The sequence below is a fragment of the Achroia grisella genome, unplaced genomic scaffold (genome assembly GCF_030625045.1).
Source record: "Achroia grisella isolate CSIRO2021 unplaced genomic scaffold, CSIRO_AGI_Agris_v1 utg903, whole genome shotgun sequence".
NCBI lineage: Eukaryota > Metazoa > Arthropoda > Insecta > Lepidoptera > Pyralidae > Achroia > Achroia grisella.
The window spans coordinates 3461091-3486181 of record NW_026713061.1 but is presented as its reverse complement, the minus strand read 5'-3'; the positions used below and the strand labels follow the sequence as shown (position 1 = coordinate 3486181).

Sequence of the window (25091 nt, the reverse complement as noted above, 5' to 3'; positions counted from 1 at the left end):
ATAGCGATACAACCAGCGATATTATATTTTAGATAGATAAATAATTCACACGCAACAAGTTACGAAAAAAGATGATAGGAAAGAAGAAAACTTAAATACATTATTCAATGACTCAAAAAGTAAAAGTTAGAAATTCGGAGAGGGATTTCCTAAAACTTTGAGTCAGCAATACGCAACAATTTACAAAAACTAAAGAAAATTAACACTATTAATAACATCAAGAGTCCAAAGACAAGAGTAGAACGTATAGATGTAAATAACACCACTTACCCTTCGTATCGAGCGGTCCTTGCTGGAGGAGCGCGGGGGACGCGCCGGCGGCGGCGATGCGGGCCTTCCGTACCGATCCATCCATGAACAAGAGGCGCGGCCAACAAGCGCGCCTGCTGTCCGCACCGTCATCGTCAGTTGCCGACATGACTTAAGCATCTAATGGAATAAAAAAGAAAATATAATTTTTATATTCCTATATTTGGGAAATGGGGGACCTCGGTTTTATCTACCGTCCAGCAGCTTGATTTAAACTGTGATTAAAGTGTCGGTTTAGAAGAATATGACAGTGAATTTACAGGTGTGACATCTAATGGAATGGAAATGAAAATAAAATATTTAATATTTCTATATTTGGAATTGGGGACTTCAGTTTTATCTGTTTAGGCCGTCCAGGCAGTGAAATTACAGGATAAAATTACAGGACTCTGAAATGCTACCGCATAAAATATGTTTAACGGACGTCCATGAACGTCAATGTGATGAACGTGATGTCGGAGGTGTTGATCATGTATATATGTTCATAATATGACGGTTACTTACCGTCGCGTCGCGTCAAGAGGATTATAAGCTTGTTTGCCTTAACATAAAGAGAAAGCAAAATAAATTTGCTTAAAGTTATAAAACAACTGCTATACAAATATCACGATTAAATCATGATATCACGTTTAAAGTTTATATTATTTAAGAACATTAAGTAACTACCTATTTAGTTGTATATATTTGTCACTTGAACAACAAAAAATTGCTGTAAGCCAGGTGTATCGGGTGATGCTTTATTTCACGGTCTTAGATTTTCACAATGAGAACTTTATACTTGGAAGTCGCGCGTGAATATAAATAACAAACGCCGATACGTCGCAGCCTTCTTCCACGTAACTCCCTTGATAGCTATTGTATCGTAAACAAAAAACTTTGTACTCCCGGCTTGCAAGTAGGTTGGTTACAAATGTACTACGCAGATCTGTTGTTGGCTTATTATTATATTACATATGTAATATTATCTTATCTGCGAATTACATGCACAGATTAGTAAACACAACATTTATAAAAGTTAGGACCGCCCTTTTAAGATGAAACAATATTTTATCTATATATAAATTCAAAAGGTTTTACAAAAGAGAATTCGCAAACTTTTAGGCACAAATTGTTTTATTTTAATTGCGCGGGTTTTTATTTCAAGATAAAACTTTTTAAAATGTATCAACACAGCCAATTGCAAATATGGCGTATAGTAAAAAAATATATTGCAGATTTTATTACAAATATTATTTTGTTCTTAGTGATGTAAATGTGGCTGTTTGTCATGTTTTAAATTAGTTATATAACGGCAATTTTATTTTAGACTGGGATTTCGAATTTGGAATGAAAAATAATAACTAACTGTCGTAATACGTATTGCTAATTGCTCAGTGTTGGATACTTAAACAAACCAAAACGATTAGACAGCATCGTAAGTTATTAAATTGTAAAAAGTAGAGTTTGTATATAATGAATATTCTATAAATCGCTCATGTTCTAAATACTTATGTGTGTTCACTTTCACTACTCAACAACATGTTGTCTGTAAACATTTTTAGGGAAATTACGGTAGTCGTATCCAGCGAGCATAAAAACCCGAATTATCTCTAACTTAAATTTAAATTTGTAATAAAATATAACAACCATCTTTATTAACTGATGCTATAAATAAAATAAGTGTGACACAGTTCGAAGTTTGAACTATACGTTAATTCAAATTTCGAACTTGTAAACTCGCTACACAAACCAGTATTGCCTGAAGGATAAGTGACCTTATCCTTCTGGCAACTCTAGTTTTCGAGAATGTAAATTTACGTTCACAAATTTAAAATGAAATAATTTTTATTTATGTAATTAGAATGACGACCTAGCTGACGGCCCACCTCGGACGGTAACCGTCGTCTATATATACTTGAACGACAATACGCATTTTTTTTATTTCAAATAAATGGAAGTAAAAGTAATTGTTTATACTTTCGCTACTGGTGAACGCATTGTAATACGCATATACTTTTTGCATCTGTATAAATACCTATTGGTTATACATAAACAACTATATGTCTGAATGAATTCATGGCTCCATGGGGTCTGTATGCATTTTACGAGTACATCTAGATCCTACAATACATTTCCAAAGACTTAATGGCACTTTTCTGTAATAAAAACTTTAACAAGCATCGTATACAATACATAAATTCCAATTGCTGCAGGACTCTGCAAGAGCATAAGAATTAGCTTTACATTCATTCATTCAAATTGACGTAGATTCCATTTCATAAAATATACAAACAAATAGATAAAATTGTGAAATTTTCATTCTAATTCTTTTAATAACTTATACTTAACATAACTTATAGTTATGATTGACTCAGTGATCAATCATAAGTATAAATTTTGGCCATAACTTTGGCACAACAGAAATGTAATGAAAACAATACCATATATTATATAAAAATGTAACATAAAAATGAATATTGATTTTGCGACTGATTTACGAGTATAGATAGTGATAAGTAAAATAATAGTTTTATATTATTTTAATTTGTACTATGTAGTTATCTATATTTAATACAAAACGGCCCTTTCTGTAACATTGTTTGCGTTTTTGTTGTGTATATAAAGTCTTAATGTCCGCAAAAAGCCTCAGTGAATGTCAAAGTGGCATCGTAAATCAAGCGATATCGCGGCGCACGGAAGGAAAAAGTTCGAACGAACGTCTGCAAAAATAGCGCTATTCACCTGACTCCTATTCGGCTCCCTAAACTCAAGATTACAATAGTAACAAAATATCTACGATGTATTTTCTCGCACGTAAACTCAACTTTTATGTTGATATTTTTCGTTATCGTTTGATTAGACTATAACATCTATATTTATATGAAGTTCATATTTTAGATTGGTTTAATCTCAACTTTACATAATCTTCGTTTAGTCTCAAATTGAAAAAAGCATCACGCAAGTTTCTCGCTAGTTCTTCTTGTGATGAGTCTAAGTTCCGAAGAGCGGTAGAATAAAAAAATATGACTATTAAAATTGCTTAAATTAAGCTTATTTGAATAAACATTATTTCTGTTTCATAAAATATGTCTTATTAGAATATTTTTATTGCATTTGCTATTGTTATTGTACGCTCGGCAGTAAGTGACAGGCGTCGCCATTCATACATGAACATCACCAGGAACATCATGTGTCGCCTGTAGTCTCTACCACCCATCCGTTGCTATTCCAGTGGGCTAATTATCTAACTTCGTTCGCAACGATTTTCGTATGTAACGTAGTGAAAATGACGTCATCTGTCAATAATGCGATTATATTGACGCCATTTGACGCTGTCAACTAGCATTGCAACGTAAACGCAACTTTACATATCGATAAAAATTATTTCTATCGAATGTCGATTTAGTAACCTCGTTGCAACGTCACGTAATCGCTATTTTGCCGAAATGACAGCGTGGAATTGAAACGGTTTTTACATTATGAGAAACAATTTAGAAGGTGTTTCTTTTGGTTTACAATCTTTAAAATATCAGCATTAGCAGCATTATTTATCTTGTTTTGGTAATTTTCAGTATTACATATATTTTTATTATATTAAATATTACGTAGAAAGTCGTGAAAGGGTTTTAAATTTATTAAAATGGGAAAATTGTCAAGACTCACAACATGACATCAGCCAATTCGATATTTTATTTTCGTCCCAAATCACATAGAATAAAAAATGTTGTATTAACTAGAGTAAACGTTTAATATAAAATTAGGGTTGATTATGATATTAATATAATTAAAAAACTATTTCAATGAATACGGTGCTCTGTGAACGGAATACAACGTTTATGATGCTCTGTGATTTGTTTAAAGTAAATAAATTTATTTGTTTAAAGTTTTTACAATTATGTACAAATTTAAAAAGATGTGCCCATATCATTTTAAATTTATATGGATACCTACGTACTTACCTAGGTATCTATAGCAGAAAAGAAAATTTAATTTGTAGGTTAGATTAATATTATTAATGATTATAAATAGTTTGTATAAAATATGCTTTTATATTCAAAATTATTAACCTTATTTTTCCATTAGAATAGAATAGACTTTCTTTATTTTATTTTATTAAATGTCTATTAATAAAATTAAAATAAAAGAACAAGTGAACGCTGCAGTATATTTTGTAATTTTTGAACGCAATAAAAATTGTTTCAAATCAACCAACTAGTGTATTAACCCAATAATTTAAAATGTATCCCTCTAAAGGTATAAGCTATCTAATGTACTGACTTTTTAAATTGGTCGGATTAACAATATTCCGCTGCAACTTCATAGTAGTGTTTTATCGATAAAAATTATTTATGTTGCGGTCATTCGACCTTACTTGATCGCATTTTTTAAATTGAAATGATTTTATATTGCATCACAACTTCAACAGAAACAATTTCATATCGTGTTACATAATTAGCCCACAGGTGTCAGTATGAGATGTCATGAGCTTCATCTGTTTCTAGTAGTTGCTGTACTCGGTACTAGTAGTTCTTTACACATGTTGTCATGCTATCAGTTGATAGAGATACGGGACAGTCTCATGTAATATTATAATAGATGAACATTTACATCCCATAAATTAATTGGTATAATTGACTTTTATACAAATATCCATTTTTTACTGAATGCAACATTTTTTTTATAATAGTAATTATAATCATGATAACTAAAATCAGATTCGTTTTGTACGAATACAAAATACGAATAGCTACATCGTTTCACATGTTAAGAAAATTTATTTATTACGAGAAAATAATATGACATAAAGTAGGTACCTAAATTTATTTATTGGACGAAATAGCATCACGTAAATATGCATTATTTCATCGCAAACAAAAATAAACGTGACTGCCCTAACAACAAGATATTGTGCGAAAAGAAAACGTGACAAGGGCCGAACTAATCCAAACTTTATGTTATGTAGTTTCCGTGGAAAGAGTTGGTTTTTATCCTATATTTTTATGTTCTATTTCTCAAAATGACCAATCTAAGTAAGAAATAAAATAGACTATCTCCTTTTTGAATTCGGTTGATAAAATAACACTAATGGAAAATGTTTGATTATCACGAAATAATTACATAGTAAATACCCATGTATATGTAGTAACAAAATATGGAAAAAGTAATATAAGTACCAGTTGAAATGTACTCCTTTAAAATTATTTATTGTTTCAAAAACTCTGTTTTCAGATAATATTTTTTTTTATTAATCTAGATTTCATTAAAATATTTGAGACATATACTATTTTGTTCAGCCATATCTATCGCAGAACTGGATATGAACTGAAATATGTTATGTCTGTAATGGTTAGTAAATGAGGCTATTTTCACTAACAATGTAACAATAATATTTTTTTTGTAAAATCATATTTATTCGAGATTATACAATTTTAGGTGGTAATAAAGGATATCTTAGTATCAATTGTTGAATAAAGTGCATGGATAAAAAGTATATAATAATAGAGCAGGTTAATTTATTTATACAATAAGGAGAATTTATTCCATTAGAAATAATTTTATAAATGACCAGACTGACTTTAACAGAGCACCGGTTCACTTCAGAGAAGTAACATTTCTATTAATAAGTTAACATGTGACGCTTATGTCACTGCATTATAAACTCATCTCGGTAACACAGTCTACCTTTGTCTCTTGGCTAATTTGGACAATGGGGTTAATATATAAAGCTCTAACCAATGCTCTATAATGGCTATAATGTCACGTAAATGTAAACTAATAGGCAAAAAGAATATTCAAATTTTATGATATAAAGAATAACTATGGAGACAGTGTCTCATGAATAAAAAGTAACTTGCATATATGGTATATAATACAAACTTATCATTTTTATGATCTCGAATAAGCAATAACTAAATAAGTCTCAAAGAGGAAAAAATATATTAATCGAGAGATTTAAAAAACTCAGTGAGGAAATACTGAGTTAGTTAGTTTGTCATACATTGGCAGAGGAGAAGTGATTTGGCCCAGTCCCCGGACGATCTGCCAGATGCAACAGGTAAGCGCTTTGGAGAACTAAGTTATCATTCATATCAACATTATATTACAAATCACACTTACTATAGGGTAATAAATAGGATCTCTCTTTTTAATCCCATAAAAATAAATACAGTGGCAATGTCACAAAATATTAACATAAACCTCATTATGCAGCTGCGGCTTTTCCGTAGTTACTCATATTCTCGTTGAAATTCTGTTACTGCTTTCTAGGCGTATGCTATAAGTACTATATATAAGTGGATATCTGGGTGTAACTGAGGGTAGTTGAAGATTATGTGTTTAATAATATTAATGTAATCGCAATTTATTTAATGCATAATTATTCAATATTAATTAGGTAGGTAGTAATACATAGGTATTAAATAAAAATTACCTTTAGTGCATCCTCATGTGAAATTCCAGAAAATGGCGTCCCATTGACCTGTAGAATGGAGTCCCCGGGGCGCAGCCCTGCGCGCTCCGCCACCGAACCCTCCTCCACTCGCGATATATACACGCCCACACCTGTGCATGACAACAACAGGTACAGAATACTAATAAACAAAACGAAACCTTTACTCTCGACTTATAAGTGTATTTTAGCCTACAAAAAAGCATGCATGGAACGTCTCTAATAGGTATCATAAAAAACAAAGCGCCTCACCACAGGATAACCTCCACAGATTTTGTGTATTTCAACTTGTATCAACTTCTTTGGTAAATAATAGGTCTCGGAATGAAGAGTTTATCATTCTAAATTAGTCTATAGGAAACGTATAATTAAATGCAGTGTAGTTTTTAATTAATAAGTATGTATGTATATGTATTTTATAATTAACTAGCTACCCAACCCCGCTTCGCACGGGTGTACATGTATTAAACATATCTGTAAAACTTGCTCTTGAATCACACTATCTATTAAAAAACCGCTTCAAAATCCGTTGCGTAGTTTAAAGATTTAAGCATACATAGGGACAGACAGCGACTGCAACTTTGTTTTATACTATGTAATAATGATGATGTTAAAATGGAGATAGTTTATACATATAAGATACAGCTTATACTCGTGTAAATATAGATAATTTGTTACAGTGATAATTCGTCGCGGACTGTTTTACAAAGTAAACTATAATTAATACATGTAACGCCATTCACTTTGATCCTTAATGAATGAATGAAGAACGAATATATTTAACTAGAGAAATAGCTAAAACAAATAACATTTTTCATGACGTACTTATTGCGCAGAAAGGAGCTAGGTGCTATATAAGTATATAATTTCAAATACATTCATAACTACAAAATGACATTGATTCTTTTTATGTTGGCGCTTATCATAAATTATTATTATTGATAATAATTTAAAACATTCTGTTTGACTTGGAAAAGAAGTCTAATGTTTCAGCGGGCGATATCGCGAATAATAACTAGTCTCACATGTAATATTACAATGATGTTCGAGAGTATATCAGTGACATATATATTAATTAGTCTAAAATAATTGTTAGTATGTTAAAACCTTCATAAATGCAAAAATATATAATTCAGCATTTCCCTATTATTTTTAACAAATGGAAATTACTTCAATTAGCTAGTTAAATTAAAATTTCCCCGCTTGTTTGTTCTGTAAATAGTGAAAACATTTAATTAAAAGTACACAAGCATTCCATAATGATGCGAAGGTATACACACAATGGATAATATTTTAATATTCAGTGGAAACGAGAACTTGGACACGAATGTTTGCAATTGTATAGTATTTACTTATTTTTGTGTTCCAGAGACGTTTTAATAATTCAGCTGCGGTCTCCGTTCTACTGGAGAAATTATACTGACATATTTCTGCTTATGTATCTAGTAATATTACAAGTGTCATCACTATAAGTATCTATGTAAATCTAGATAGCATACATAGATAGAAATAGTCGGGTGCTTTATTTTCTTAAAAAATGTAATAATATAGTACTTCATTTTAAAGTTTGTATTGTTATTAAGAGATAAAAATTATCCTTTACAGAAAGATTATACATATTACAGAAAGAGAGGTCATTCGTTACACTGTTGTCTGTCGACTTAGTAAATATGCAAACATTTGAATTTATTTTATTACTCTTTGTTGTATAATATACGAATAATTAACTTATATTTTTAATTTTTAAAACAAAGATGAAAATAGAGATGAGGAGAGGGCATCTAGAGGCGTTCCATGAATGTGAAATGACTGTAGAAGTTTTGATACGTTTAATAAGTCGGACACATATCTTCGACTTTAAGGATGAGTATCAAGTGTAATTACATGTGCTAAAATATACCAGAAAATTATAATAATGTCAATTTTAACACAGATAAGATATGATTTCATTAATAGGAAAATTAGGTCGATTAAAATATAAATAGTAGAGCTAACTGAAATTATTTACATCAACATGCGTGGTACAGTTTACATCTTGTAAAGTAATTAAATAACTAACTAATTAAATACAAAACAAAGAATCAGACTGCTATATATCTATTATATAAATAATAAGTATATAAATAAATAACCCTGGACAATTAACATAGAGCCATCCTAGTCCCACGGTATGTAGAGTTTGTGCTATGGGTACTAGAAAACTGATATAAATACTTAGATATTTTTTTTTCATAAATACATACGTAATATAAATAGAAAACACCCAGATAGACCCAGATTAAAGAATTACACATTTAGTATTATTAGATTGTTTTTATATCATGCAACCAGTCAGGCTATAAACAGATTAGTTGCCAGTGGTAAAATCTTACTAGTCTTAAATATAAAAGCGTTGTAATAAATGTGTTTGTGAGCGTACCACCAGGCTCACCTGCCTCCTTGCCACCTTTCACGCAGATGCCGAACCCGTGCGAGTCGGCAGGATCCCGACTCATGGTGACGGTCCTGGTGGCAGGTTCCGTCGGCGGCGGCGGCGCACCCCCCGACGAATATGGCCGCTCGCGATCTCGCTCGGCAGCACCGCGATATATCGCCTGGTGAAAAGAATTTTGTATAAAGAAGTCCGTTACCTATTGAATGGATCACACACGTTCATTTTGCTATTTATAAGAATTCTCGTGCGAGTCTCTGTAAACCTAACAAATAACTGAAGTTATTTTTAGAAGAATAAAACATCGTAATATCGTCCATATTAGATAGAGTTTGCTTGCGTGAGATAAGCAACCTCTATGTCTCTAATCTTTTTTATTTTAAACTTATTTAGGCTATATAAGCTAATTACGTCATAGTAATCAGAAAAGAGATTTAAAATAGTAATTAGAACTAATATATAAACGGGACGTTTTTATACTACTGAATATATTCCACATCTTAGATGTAGGATAATAACCACTAAAATAATCTTTTATATAAACAAATCATTCAAATCAACATATCATTATTATGTACTCGTAGGTGTTATTGCAGATACTTATAATAAGTCAAATCTCTCGTCAATTCTGAAGTATTTCAATCTAAGAAGATCTAAGAAGAAACTCTGTTCTCACTCTTTTCAATTATTACATTATATATTGTTATAAAAATACACAATTATAAGTGAACATGTTTATAGATGGTATTTGATCAAGTAGCCAAGACATCTGTTTATTTTATTTTTACTTTACTTTATTAGGAAAATATTCCAGGTACATATAAGTTCTATGTTGAATAATGAATCTCTTTACTTGGTAAACAAACTATAAAAATTCAGGCAACATTGCAGAGTTTTAATTTAAATACCGAGAACTTTGTTAAGAATTGTTTTCCTTAATATTGCCCTCGGGTACGAGTCGTTCATAAGCAATAAAACTCGAGCCCCTCTGCGCAAACAATGTTACTGGGAGCAAACATTTAGCATCTCAAAGGCAATACAAGTGGCTCGCTCCTACTGCCTCGAGCCACTCAGATCTGATAGTAGCGATGCGACCGAAACCTTTGATATTTACACTGTACCATCTTATGAAACGCTATCAGGTTATAGACGAATATATAACATGAATGTATATAGAATATATACTGCAGCAAACACAGTATGTAAATTACGGTCGCATTGCTCAAAGAGAGAGAGAATGTGTCACAAATAGAAGCTTTTAACGTCTCGACGTCAAGAATGAATAATAATATATGCTACTTATGTGTTATAAAAAATATTAGCTTAGTTTCAAACTCAATTAGGTACTTACATACACGTACACTACATATATGTATATACCTACTATGACTATTTTTGTATAAATATCTATATTTTGATAATATATTTGAATTAACATTATAGATAAATCTATTCAGAAACAATTTATTTAAGTCATTAGAAACATAACAACCCATTTTTCTTTCCACTACAATATGACTATAAAAGTAAACTACTCAACAATAAATTAACTTAATTAAATAAAAAAATTCCGTCACGTTTCTAAAGTAGAAAGAATATTCGCTTTTGGGTATGAAACCATATATTCGTCTGGACATGATTTTATAGAAGTAAATGAGATTGATTAGGCCAGTTGGATACTAAGTAGATTATATATCTTACTAGCTACTCGCACCGGCTTCGCACGCGTGTTCATGTATTATAAATATAAACCTTCCTCTAGAATCACTCTATCTATTAAAAAAAAGGCTTCAAAATCCATTGTATAGTTTTAAAGATTTAAACATACATATGGACAGACAGCGACAGCGACTTTACTTTATACTATGTGTACTATGTAATGATGATGATTATGACTATAATCCTCACGTAAATTTTGATACGTACTCGAGGTAAACTCAACAAGTGAGCTCGGAATACCCGAGAACCATTCCCGGTTGGCTAAACTGACAGCCCACAACAAAGTTTGCAGAATCCCGCGAATTGATTAACTACTTCCTTCGCATGTCAGTGAGTAGAAACAGAAACAGTACGAAGAAATCGATTTTGTGGATTCGGTAGTTACATTTATACTGACTAGTTAGTATCGATTTCAAGTAACGTAATAATGATTTCTCTAAGAAATCATCGTAATTATAAAAAAAAGCGACCTCGCTCCACTTTACACGGTAGGGTGTTTCACACGGGTTAATATTTAATGCATGGCGACAGTTGTATAAATTCTATACATATATAGTGAACATATAAAACTTTTCTAAGAAATACTCGTAATGGTAGTGAAAACTAGAAGTAAATGAAGAAACAGAGAGATGAAAACACGCTACTATATATATATATAGCATTTATAGATTTGTGTGCCAAGTATATAATGTTGGCGATTGTTAGTTAACACTTTTTATCAAATACATCATCATATGTTGAGAAAATATTATTCCCATGTAACTTTATATGTGAAATACCTAAAATGTCGAGTCAGGTCAGACTGACTGTCGCCACGCAATATGATAGTGACGCGTCGTCATGCTCATGTAACCACAATAATCTATGACAATTAACACAGATCCATCTAGTCTAAGCATTAGTTGCTAATATTTAAATGCTTTTTTTCTTAATATATACACAATATAGTTAACACCCAGACCAACACAGATACACATTTATGAACACGAATATCTGTATCGTGTGTGGAATCGAACGCGCAATCTTCAGAATTAAAGCGACGCGGCGACGTGCTAAACCGCTAAACACTGTGGGATATTTCACGTACCCTCGGAGTTTGGCGACAACTTATTTATATAAATAAGTACACCTAATCATGATTTAATTTTTATGTATTTTTTTCTTATAATCATATAAAAATAAAAATATAATTTTATTTAGTAGAAAATAACATAAAATACCTCATGATTCTCAGTGGAATCCAATTTGAAAATGCTACTAAATATACTTCGTCACTTAATGCTTCGATACATAAGCACATCACGCACTGTTACGTTTTTAGGCTCTCCGCGTAACACTTTTCAAAATATAAAAATATGAGCCCATACTAATATTACCCTATTCTCAAAAATGACGAATATGATGAATAAAAATTAATTAGATAGATGAATATTAATTATTATTATACTGCAAAATACTGTATTTTTTTTTATTTTAATTAAATTTTATATTTATTCACTATGTAGGTAGAGAGTATTCAGACAAAAATTTTAGACAAATAGTAACGAATTTAAATATATCTATATATTTTTTTATTACGCGGCGTGTAGTACAATGTCATGACTCCGACTGACGATGGTAAGGATGATGTCCCGTACAACTTTGACCATGGCCCAAAATGACTGACATGGATACGCCCGCGATATTTTATTAATTAACAGCGCGCTAGAATATCATAGATATGATATATTTCTATTCCATATGTTTATAAAGCTACTTATTTTTTTTTATTGTTAAATAATATTGAAATTATATTGAATTTAAATTTGGAAAAGTAAATAAATAGACAGATTTTTATATAAACGCTATTTTATACTTCGGAATGTCCAGGAACTGATTAATGGAACAAACTAATCAAAACTTAAAAAAAAAACTAATAATATTAGCTCTATATTAAGCGCCAACCCGTGTGACAACACCCCTAAAATACTTTTATGAGGAGAGCCATATTGAATAGTCTATTAGGAACGTTGATTTTTTATGACTGTAACAAATTTATACTACTTAAAAGCCTTATAATAGGTATTAATTTGCTGAGCATTCAGACCTATACAAAAATGCGGACCCTTTTTTGAATGAATAATGCGAGAATATTGTCCAAAACAGGCTCGGTCATATCCACGTTGTTGCTAACTAAACGGTCGCCGCGGTGGTCATGAATAAAGTAGTGGTATCGACTGCGGTGGCCGCTGGCCTCACCCATAGAATTATTTACGCGTTGACACCCCCCAAGCCCGCCAACATACAACGCGCTATTTTAAGAAACATAGTTCATTTAGTGTCATCCTTGACGCCACTTTGGTATCGATCTAAGCAAATCATTAAGCAACCTTCTTAATAATGAATTAGTGTTGCTGTTGTAATTAGTTCATTATATTTTTATTAAACTAACTGGATAAAAGCGTTTTACGTACGTTACAATCTCATTAAAAGTGTTCATATCATTCCCGTTCATCATACACGCTGTCCGCCCAATTTAGGTACACATATTTTTTTTTATTGCAAACTAATGTGAGAATTGCAAATTTAGATCAATCTTAAAAAGATTAGAATTAGCATTTTTTAAGAAGAGCCTGGAATCAAATATAATATCTAATTTTATTGTTTAAAAGAATTTACATACAAAGAAAATTTACTATCAATGAATAGCAAAGTCTTTAGAAAACAGATATCTTTTTTAAACTCTACCTATCTCCATTTATGTCAATACCATAGACTGCTACTTGAATTAATAAGTATTAGATAAGGGGCTTACATGGTGCGTGGTGCTACTCGGACTACTGGCGGGCGAGTGTCTCCTGGCAGGGAGAGGTGCTGGTAACGGCGCTGGTGGATGTGATGGCGGCAGGGCCTTCCCCAGCGCCGCAGCACCGCCTTGTCCAAACAGCCGCAGCACTTGTTCCGGAGATATCGGACGTTTCTTGCCATTTGCCGCACTCAAATGATTCGTGCTGTTTCGCAAGCTAGATGCTCCTGCTGTAACAAAGTAATCATATAATACGGTGTCTATTTTTAAGATGACTGATATTACTGAATGGTGATAATGCTGATAACCATGGTGAGTTGTGGAAAGTAGTAATATTTGCCTATATACTTCAGTTACAGATATTACAAAATACATAAGAAGTTGTGCATTTGGATACCAAAACCATGCTTTCGTAGTCCCAACCCTGTTATTTCATTACTATATTTTAACCATGAAAACCGGAACATATTCTCGTAATACATCACGAAATTCTATCCAATTCTGTAGATTTTATTATTGCACTGTATATTTCGCAGGAATATACATATGTTCAACAGTTTTGCTGTGTTATTTGACGATAATTTTTGTTATCTGTTGTATTTCTAGTGCTATAAAAATTCAGCACAGAAGAATTTGATAGGGATATGTCTACTGAAAGTATGTCAATGAATCGGAGATGTTTGATGTACCTAATAAGTGAGAGATATTTAAGATTTTATGAGGAATTAATACGTAAAAGTACATTTACAGAAAGGCAAAAATAATTCACGACGTCTTTACCCGCACTGTTGGCAATAGTGGTGGATCCAAGGTAAGGCGTCCTCGAAAGCTTCCCCGAGTAGTGATGCTGCGAGTAGGACGCGTGGTGGCCGTGTGAAGAGGCCGGCCTCTCTACAATGGTATAAGAAGTGCCGGGCGGTGAATAGTAAACGCCGCCTCGCGTCCGAGCCCGTGCATCCTCCGCCTCGTAGCTTGTATGCCTGCTATCCTGTAACCACTGAATACAACGAGCGTAATAATTAATTTTACCTTAGTACAATCGCTTATATTTTTGACAGCCTTAAGGTTTATCACACTGTCTCTCTTCCAATGCTCGCGAGTTTGATTTCTCGTATGATGTAAACATTTGTATTCATTAGTATGATTGTATCGTTCTGAGTGTTTTATGTGAATAATATATGTTTATTGCTATCAGTTGTCTAGTACTAGACTGGTACCTATAACACAAGCTCAGCGTGTGTTTATTATTATAATTATTTATCATTTCGATCATACTCGCAAAGGAAAATTAGCAATTTTGCATTGTTATGCTATATCTACACACAGGCTTATGTTTATAGTATTATATTGTTGTAACAATAATGTATTTAATATGTATATAAAATTAAAATACATATATGGATCTATATTGGACAGAGTTAAAGTCGTAATTTCGTGATCAAAGTTATTAACATTTATTTTTTCTCTATGGTATACATAGAATGCTACAAAATATACCTACATGACATAAATTTTAAAGTCTCTCATATCATTTGTAATAGTATACATAAAAAGTACACATACAAACAATCACACTCATGAATCTTTGTTCCTTGTAAAAAAATCAAACCCGCGATCATCGTAAAGGCGGTGTGCTAAACCGCTAGACCACCGAGGCCGTTATTTGAAAATTGAGAATAATCAAACTGACTTTTTCAAAATCAGTACTATTACCTGCTGTGAGCGCGAATGGCGCGCGAGATGGTGCGCTGGCGGGTGTTGCGGCGTGGCGGAGCGCCAGCCATAGCCCTGGGTGTAGGGCGGCGGCCAGCGCGCGCCAAACTCCGCCAGTTCTGAGCCCTCGCCCGCCTCCCCCGACCTCATGCCGGGGGTCACCGGACACCCTGATAATAGACAAGTCCTTCAGTCACCAATTTCTTTATTTAAGTTTAGTTACTCATCATATTCATAGTTAATCCAAAGCGTGGAGTAGTTAATAATAAAACATAATATCAGATTTCAAAAAGGGTGTTTTTAAGTATTTTTTTAGGATTGACAACGCACACGTAATCCTCCTGGTGTTTTAGGCGTCCATAGGCTACGGTAAACGTCTGTCTACTATCAGATGGGCCATATGCTTGTTTGCCTGGTAGCAAACAATCATAACGAAAAACAATAAACAATACTCAATGAACTTATAAATGCTATCGTGAAAAATATTGACCTCTAGTCGCATTGAAACTAATTCATTGAACAATGAGATAGCTTGATAAATGGGAGTAAACTGGGCAGTGCATGTGCGAACCGGTGGTGCTAATAGTAATCGAGATGTGCCCAGTCGCGGAACAGCAACTCAGGATTGTCGGATTGTCTATTCTTCCATTCAGCATCAAGTAATAGTGCACCATCAAATTGCCCTCCGCTCAAATGTATATCATTACATAGTATCTATAAACAAAGTTGCTGTCGCTGTCTGTCCCTATGTATGCTTAAATCTTTGAAACTACGCAACGGATTTTGAAGAGGTTTATTAGATAGAGTGATTCTTGAATCAAAGAAGGAAGGAAGGTTTATATATATAATACATGTACAACAGTGCGAAGGCGGTTGGAGTAGCTAGTATAGTGATAATAACCATACAATTTATATATAATAAATTGTACGGTTATTATCACTATTATATTACATCGAGTATCGAGAAATTTTTCTCTGAACTCGTTCTAACATTATGCTATATACGAAAAATCGTGTGGATCCCAAATAATAGTATTGGAATGTTCCGTACAAATCAATAATACAAAACAAGATTACGCCTCTGTCACCAATAGATTATCTCGTTGTTTCATTCATTGTAAATCTGTAATATCAACGTTAAAGTAAACATTAATGTTTACTTTAGATTCTATCAATGTTTGTTGCAATAAACAAATTCGTAATTACAGTTTCATTCTCGTTTCTACCTATTTATTAGGGTGGAGAAACAATATAATTATAGTCTATGGACGTCGGTAATGATGTAAATAATAATACACATGGAACACCATCCGTACTTAGTAACTACCTACAATAATATAAACATACGAATCACAAAATGACTTGTATAACGCGTTGCTGAGGCTATGGTTCTTGAATAAAATAATGTTGCGACTATAAATTGAGATGTAAATTACCCTATCTTTCAAGTTAGATCAAATTGCACACAATGTGTAAATCAAATTTGCAATCGGTTCAGTAGTTTAGGAGTCCATCGCGGACAAACAATGTGACACGTATTTTTTATATATAAAGATCATAGGTTCATTTAATCTAGCATACGACATTCTACGGATTAAAAGATAGTACCTCTACTATATTTTAATCCCTAGACGTTATAAAGAGATATTTACCCTTATTTGTTATTCGATAATAACAACGTTTATTACGCAATTAACAAAATTTACTTGTTATACATGCTAAATGTTAGATAGATAATAAGTAAATTTATAAATCCCAAATGGGTAGTCGGCCAAATCCTGGGTGTAAGGTGTTGAAATACAGAACAACGAGGTAATAAAAAAAGATTTGGTATCATAAGAAATTACTTTGGATACCACTATCGCCAACACGCACACATAATTAATTGTGTAACGGCTTTTTACTAAAAAAAACCTAAAACTTTGAACTTAAAAGAAATACGATGTCCACTAAAAGATATTAACGGTTAAATATCACATATTAAGAATGCAGTAAAACGAATTATTCCATTTCAAAGTTATTACTTTTGACGTTTTTGTTGTAGTACCATTTGCAAGTCCATATTAGATCACAGTAATAAACACTATTTGTACAATTTTGCTGGTATAAATACAGATAAAATGCTTTACAACAATCACTGCACTTAAATACATATTTATTACGCAAGTTTTATAACCCGTATCAATTATTGTTCTATCTTTTTATTTCAATTCTTTTTGTACTATATTTTCGACTTGTGCTTGATTTTGACGATAATAAAATAAAATGTTATTGTACATATCAGTTGACATATTAGGCCCAGAATTTGGACCGACAACCCATAGGGGATTTTACTTTTACTTTCACTTATCTTTGACGAAGAGAAATTGCAATATGCAATATAAGTCTATCACTTTACTATTTCACACCACAAAAACAATTTCAATACGAGTATTACATTATTTAGGTATTGATTTATGGATCCTAATTTATAGAAATAAAATAATAAAGGTGCATATGGTGGATTTTCTACCAATCAACCTTAGGGTAAACACAGATTAGTGGGCAGTGCATTTCAGTAAATAGCATTAAATAGAAATTATAACAGAAAGTAGGTACAAGTATAATAATAATATGAATAAATTAAAGATATATATGTCCAAATACATAATAGTGACATATTAATCCGGCCATAAATGCAAGTGTCATTAGTAACTTCTTTATTTAAAGGTTTTCGTAAAACATTTAGGTTCATGCACAAAACATTATAAACGAATACATAGTTATAATTAAACCGTGAATGTTATCTCATAACAATAGTCCGTAACAGTCTATTAAGGGAAACCAATCGTCAGAGTGCTCGTAAAATGACATAGGCTCAGTAAAACGGGAAAAAGGTGCCGGCGATGTAATAATTCGCTATTTAAGCAGAACGCCTTCAAGGAACTAAGCAATTCGTGATGGAAACCGAACATCGGGGTGCGGTCCAATTTATGGGAGTAGCTTTCGATTCAACCACCAATTAATGGCAACGATTCATCTTAATAAGTAGATACAATTGTAGGTGCGCATTTTGTAGTAATCATATTTATTTGTAGCATACTACAAAGTAAAATGAACACATATGTAATGTTAGGCAAATTCAAACTAAAATAGATTACTGATTGCGACTGTACCAAAAATTCCGGCTTACTTTGCAATACCTCAGTAATAGGTATTGCACGCATGCATTTCATCTCGTAAAATTTTTCACCTCCAGTAAAATCAACTTTCAACACTGATTTTGTTTACTAAAACACAGACAACATAACATTACATATTGAAATACAATGAACAGGAAGCATTATCACAAAAGCTTGTGCATAGATCTCCACAGTTACTACTAGACAACAACGGGGATGTAAATATTCATAACACAGTCCGTCATTCCTTATATATAGTAAGCCGTAAGAAAATTTCTTTCATCAACATTTCCATCGTTCTCGTGCATTATTTAAATTAATTCACGCTACACTAAGGTCCGCTAGACTATACGCGGTATCCAGGTAAAAAGCGAGATAATTATAATAATACATACAATAATAATATATTATAAAAAAGCAATAGAGAAATATAAAATAGGTAATAAATACAATTAATATGTAATGTAATAAAAATATGTAATATTCTCTTATCTGTGGTGTAACATTGTATGTTATAAATCTTACCTTGGCTGTGGAAATAAGAAAATCTATAATGTTATTATTATTAAATTGAATTCATAATGTACAACGCATTACGAATTCAATTTAATAATATTATAATAACATCATAGATTTTCTTATAATACTGTACCTGTATATACTAATGGTATTAGAATTCAAACAGAAGCATTATGTGGGTTTTAAATTTAAATATTGATTTGTTTCTGAGTACTAGAATAAATATTGGCGATTAATACAACTGTACAAGTTTTTAAGTGAGTTTTCAAAGTCTGTACGTTACATGTATTATTAAATTTGGCCACCACCTCACGTGCTGACTTCCGCTCGTTTCTCTAATGAGTCTCTCTGCATGTAACCTAACTGTATATTTTTTATATTGGAACTAGCGAATACCCGAGACGATATTTGAGGTTTTATTTTATTTTATCATATATATTTTTTTAATTAGTTTACACTAGGAATATAATAATACTAGAACTACAGATAACATAATATTACATACTAAAACTAAACTAATACGGCATACCCGCCTACCGATCACCAGATACAAAATGGTAATAGTTGTTTATTATATGTATACATAAATAGAATGTATGCGGCTGTATGCAGCCAAAATCTATTTAATACCTAAAACTGAAAATCTTTTAAAGTTATAAAATTCTGTTATTATTTGGATTCAAACCGAATATAGTAAGTACAATATACTGGAAATGGATTTCTTTTTATATTGAATGAAATTGGCCCAACAGCTCCAATTCAGTAGCGATAATTCATGTCGACGAGATTTTAGGACAGGCGACGTCGGCGGTGCTGGCGCGGCGCCAATCTGACTCAGCCCTCGAAAACTGACATCTAAGTAACTCCTAGGTTTATCCGATACAGATAGGAGCTTCCTGGTTCTCATACGTTACTGCCTTGATATATTTGAAGAATAGAGATATTCTTGAGTAATATAGTCATTTATAAATTAAGAATTACGTTATAAGTAATAAGCACATTATGTGCTCCACCATAATAATTAGTATAGGGAGATAATGTATCAGTTTTATTTTATTCTTTATCATTATTAATTATCTATAGGTCCCATTAATTGCACATTACAAAATTTGTTTAAGATTTAAATATAGCTAATAAATATTATATATATATATATTGTTTATATATATATATTGTTTATATATATATATTGTTTATATATATATATATTGCATATTGTTTAATAAATATTATTTTTTAAACAATATGCTGAATTGCTAATAAATATATCATTGCCTGGTACATGAAAATTATTTATAAAATGAACCATCACAATATTTCACCTGTTACCGAACTTTTAACCCTTTGCCTTTCATTGATGATTTGACTTCAAAAACTTTACGTTGTTGAACTGCGTAACGATTTCAAAAATAAACACACGGAAATTCTCTTTGAGTTTCCGTGTGTTTATTTTTGAAATAAATATCTCTAAAGATCTTCCTAAGAATATACTCGAAGGTTCGATGTTTATATATCTGAACCGAATTCGACATAGTGAAAGAGGAAATATTATTACAATATTAAGTAAGTACTTTGCTTCCTGAGTTCTGAATCAAAAGGGTATAATTGAAACCTAATAACGAAGACACATTTACTAAATATATATACCATTAACAGAATCTAATTAATATCGATAATACATATAGCTTAACATCAGAATAAAACATATGCTCTAAATATCACGCGCCTGAAAAACTAGTTATTCATACATATTAAGTTTGTGACGGTATCCTCCATGGGAATTCATAACGACCAAAGAGCATCGGATCCGAGGATCATTACGTTATTATAACAATATGTATTCAAATGAAATTAATGTGAGTTTACATTTACGCCGTAAATCCAACGCGTGATATAAATAATGTCGAATCAATCAATTAACATGTGTTTTTCTAATGAAAAGTATTTGTTTAAATATTTTCTTTATTTGTTTAGTGCTTTTGTACAACAATTAACCATTACGGAGTTTTAAAACGTTGCGCACACGTGATATGAAACAAGCAATTAAACTTGTATAAACCTCCATATACGCCGATGACAGATATACGAGACATCTGTATAACAGAGTGTTGACAAAGTTTGCAGATAACAGCCTGGCAGCAATTTGGAACAAGTCATTGGTTTGGAAAACGAGAACGAGCAGTAGATAACCAAATGGAAAATTCGCCTACTACTGCCACGAGATGCGAGCCAGTGAACTGGATTGGTCAGTTATCCGCCGCAGTATTATTTCCAATTGAGTGTATTTAGCTATGAGAGTATACTAGATGTTTGTATGTGTATATTTAACAGTTCCTATTTTTGATTCCTGATTTTGATGAAATTTTACATTAATATTGCTTATACATACTCTATCAATTTCATGCGGGTGAAACAGAGTGCACAGCTAGTATAAAATATTGACGAAAGTGTTTTTTAAATATTAATAGAACATTACAATTTACGATGTAATAAATCTATGTGCAGTTGCCTGATGTAAATAATGAAATCAATTTACAAAGAAGAAAGCCAGTTTTTAGTGATTCAATAAATACCTGCAGTACACCGCCAGCAAGCAGTTGCCAGCAATTACCAGACCAGCAAGCTCACCTCCTTATAGAACTCAATTCTATTTTTGTACTGTTCTTTTTAAACTTAATCAAGACTAAATCGCATAAATCGATAACAGTGTCAGCTAGTTGTGTGTTGAATCGAATCTGCGACTCTCGGGGTATTTTAATAGGTAGATTGAGGTGCTAAATAAAAAAAAAGAAAATGCATAAGGTGCTTACATAAAAAAATGAATTAAAATCGGACAAATTCTGCAACAGGTGGATCTATTTTAACGGGAACATCTTTCATGCGCAGGTAGCTTATGTTATAAAGAGTAACTTAGGCTATTTTCATTTAAGAAATTTAATTAATTTTAATAAGGTAAACTTTACCTTCTTAATTACGTCTTCCCGTAGGGAAACCGCGGATAACAGCTAATAAAGCATAAGTTTGAAATTCAATTATTGTCTTCAATTATTGTATTTGTATTCAATTATTGCATTTATATAAAAAATATAAAATAAGCTATAGACTAGCTACCTACAATTTCATCTCTGCTTTTTTAAGATAGCCAAAATCCATCCTCGTCATACATATTATTAGGAATGTTAGGGAGCTCCGTAACCGTAATCGAAACTATCGGATATCCGATATAAAAAAATATTCGTAACGGATACGGTTACATCCGAAATAAAAGTTTTGGATAATATCGGATAGGCTCCGACCAGCCTAATTGAGACACGTCATGTAATTATTTTATTAGCTATTTGTAATAAATTTTGAAATTCCTTAAAAAATTTATATCCGTGACCGTAATTATCCGAAACTAACGGATAATCCGAAATAATTTTATATCCGCATATTCGCATCCGTATCCGTATCCGGAATAATAATCATACCCATATCCTAAACTTATCCGTATCCCAAATTTCACATCCATAACATCCCTGCATGTTATACCTACATACAAAGCTTCAAGTAAAACACCATTCAGCAATAGGTAACTAACAGACATACATATACGTATGTAGAATTTAGGTATTATTAGTATAGAGTAGTTATAGACTAACTATAGATAAACAGATATTATTGACTAACAACAGAAAACAACCGGGTATATAAATAGTTTGTTGACATCATGTCGACTTTTTTTTATTAAAGACAATGGATGCGAAGGGCGTGAATGACGTCACGGGACAGAGCGGGGGGTCGGGGTTCAAGGGCGTGTATTTAGGTCAATGGGACACGGAATAAGTTGTGCTACTGGCTGTGGTTGAAACAGGAGCTTAACTGTCTACTTTTATTACGTTTTGAATCATTTTTGAACCATAACAAACAAACTCTAAACTGTAACCATGTTATATGACTTTAAACTGTAGCCAATATCTAATAAAAATTGATTATTTTTTCATACTAACTTCACATTGATACTAAACAGGTTTTAGGTATAGGGAACAAAAGAGCATGCGACTCACCTAATAACAAATGATTACTGCCGCCCATGCGCACTCAAACACCAAACACCAAGGGAATTGCAAGTGCGTTGCAGGACTTTTAAGAACGAAGAAGCTCTTTTCCTTAAGATTACAATATCAAATTGAATTGGAAATACCCCGTTAAATAACATACAGTTGATAGGATCTGTTGCTTAGTATTGTTAGATAAAATTTGTTTTCAAGGAATAGTACTACACTATAGCTAATATAATATAGAGCAGAATCAATGGATGATTGATAGACTGTGTAAAGGATAAGATATGGGAATATGCATAAAAGGAAAGTAAGCTGAGATATGATGGACGGTAGTGAAAGTAGCACCCACTCTAAATAATGGCTTCATCCCGTTATTTGGACTCGCAGCAATATCATCAAGGAGGCAATGATGATAGAGTTGAAAAAATGTGCTCAAAAAATACTTCGATCTTTATCTTCCGCCTTGAATGACGGCAGACTACACACAACCGACAATATTCTGCAATACATGTGGTATTGCAGAATATTGTACCTTAGAGAGTTTTTATGTAAAGACAATTTCAATCACTCACATTATTCTATATAATTTATTTACGTACTTAAAAAATCGTATGGTGATTTGTTCAATTCCAATTTGAAAGATTAGTATCTAAAGAATCAATGAGAATTATATACAAGCATATAAATAAAATTACATCATAATAAAATGTACCTAATGATGGGTTAACAAAGATTTGCTGACCCGTCATATTTACGAGACCCCGTACTTAGTGGGTAATAGGATGGAAAACACCTTTTCCTTCCACTTTTGTAAGTTTACTAGCTGAGAATTGTCGTGAAAATGTAAAGGAATATTTAACATAATGGGCGCGTGATCTGACGTAGCGTGCCCGATTACTTTCACACAATGCTTGTTGTTACTCATTATTTGTGGGTAGCCACAATACTCCTGCCATTTTCATGCAACTTTACTGTACATTATAGTCGTGAGAAGCACGGAACTGGACAAAGGAACAATGAACTCGTATTACATTATAAGCTTGGATTTTATACACTAACTGCTCTATATACTATACACTAACTACCATTGATTCCACAAATTTACTGTAATCAAGAATGTTACTTATTCTGACCACAATCATTTCAAATTGAGATTGTTTGTAATATGGACTGATGATCATATTGCTAGCAATGTCAGGTTGGTGATGAATGATGATGATGATTGATGAAATGATTGAAAATGATGAAAAATGATCCACGCGGTTCCCCTTGGAAACCGTCGTAATAAATTCTTTGTGAATTTGTCACGATGGACTAACCAGACATCATGCTCATCTTATCATCCTCCACTGGTGCCAGTGCGGGTGCAGCATTCCATTATCATATATAAAAACACTTAAAATTGTTTGTTATATTAAATATCACAATGAATCGTTAAAATTGCGTGGTCAAACAGTGCAAATCGTAATTAAATATCAAATACAGATAAATCTGACAGGATCTTGGGAAAATCATTTATCATGTCTATTTTCAATTATGATCAATAGGCATTTCCTTACCTTGTAATTGGATAAGAAACCCTATAACTACGATTTGTATTATTTTCTGTTGATTTATACTTGTTTATTTCTTTAACAATATCCATATTACCTTTTTTTAGGTGACAGCACTTTTTATAAACTATTCATTCTATCCCCGTGGTACTCTTAATCGTTCTACAATAGTCTTCATATAATCTATATTCTACTTATCAACGTTCTGACTTCAGCAAATACATGTCAATAAGTAAATCAACCAGCCAATAAAATATAATAATTATCATATAACTACAGAAATATTTCATCAATTTATTTTGTTCTAGGTAACAAAAATTTGATCTAAAAATCCAATAAAAATTTCTCTTCCTGTGGCAGCGTCCCATATTAAATTTAGGGAATACGTACCTAAGGTACGTGAGGTAAATACTATGGAAATGAAATTCCCT

The 25091-nt window shown here is 32.1% G+C and overlaps 1 protein-coding gene across 10 annotated transcripts in view; it reads right to left on the bottom strand.

The window, feature by feature from the left end:
• The window catches only part of LOC131853496 (whirlin), an 84541-nt gene that overhangs the window by 50384 nt on the left and 9066 nt on the right, over positions 1–25091 (bottom strand). For 9 of the 10 annotated variants that reach the window (XM_059204388.1, XM_059204391.1, XM_059204390.1 and 6 more), the window contains exons 2-7: positions 15385–15554; positions 14452–14668; positions 13681–13901; positions 9156–9330; positions 6719–6849; positions 271–429 (exon numbers count right to left, since the gene is read on the bottom strand). In XM_059204388.1, coding sequence (XP_059060371.1) covers positions 271–429; positions 6719–6849; positions 9156–9330; positions 13681–13901; positions 14452–14668; positions 15385–15534 — 1053 coding nt within the window. In that variant the 5' untranslated portion in view covers positions 15535–15554. The remainder of the gene's footprint in view (positions 1–270; positions 430–6718; positions 6850–9155; positions 9331–13680; positions 13902–14451; positions 14669–15384; positions 15555–25091) is intronic. The other variant, XM_059204389.1, reaches the window with a different exon arrangement.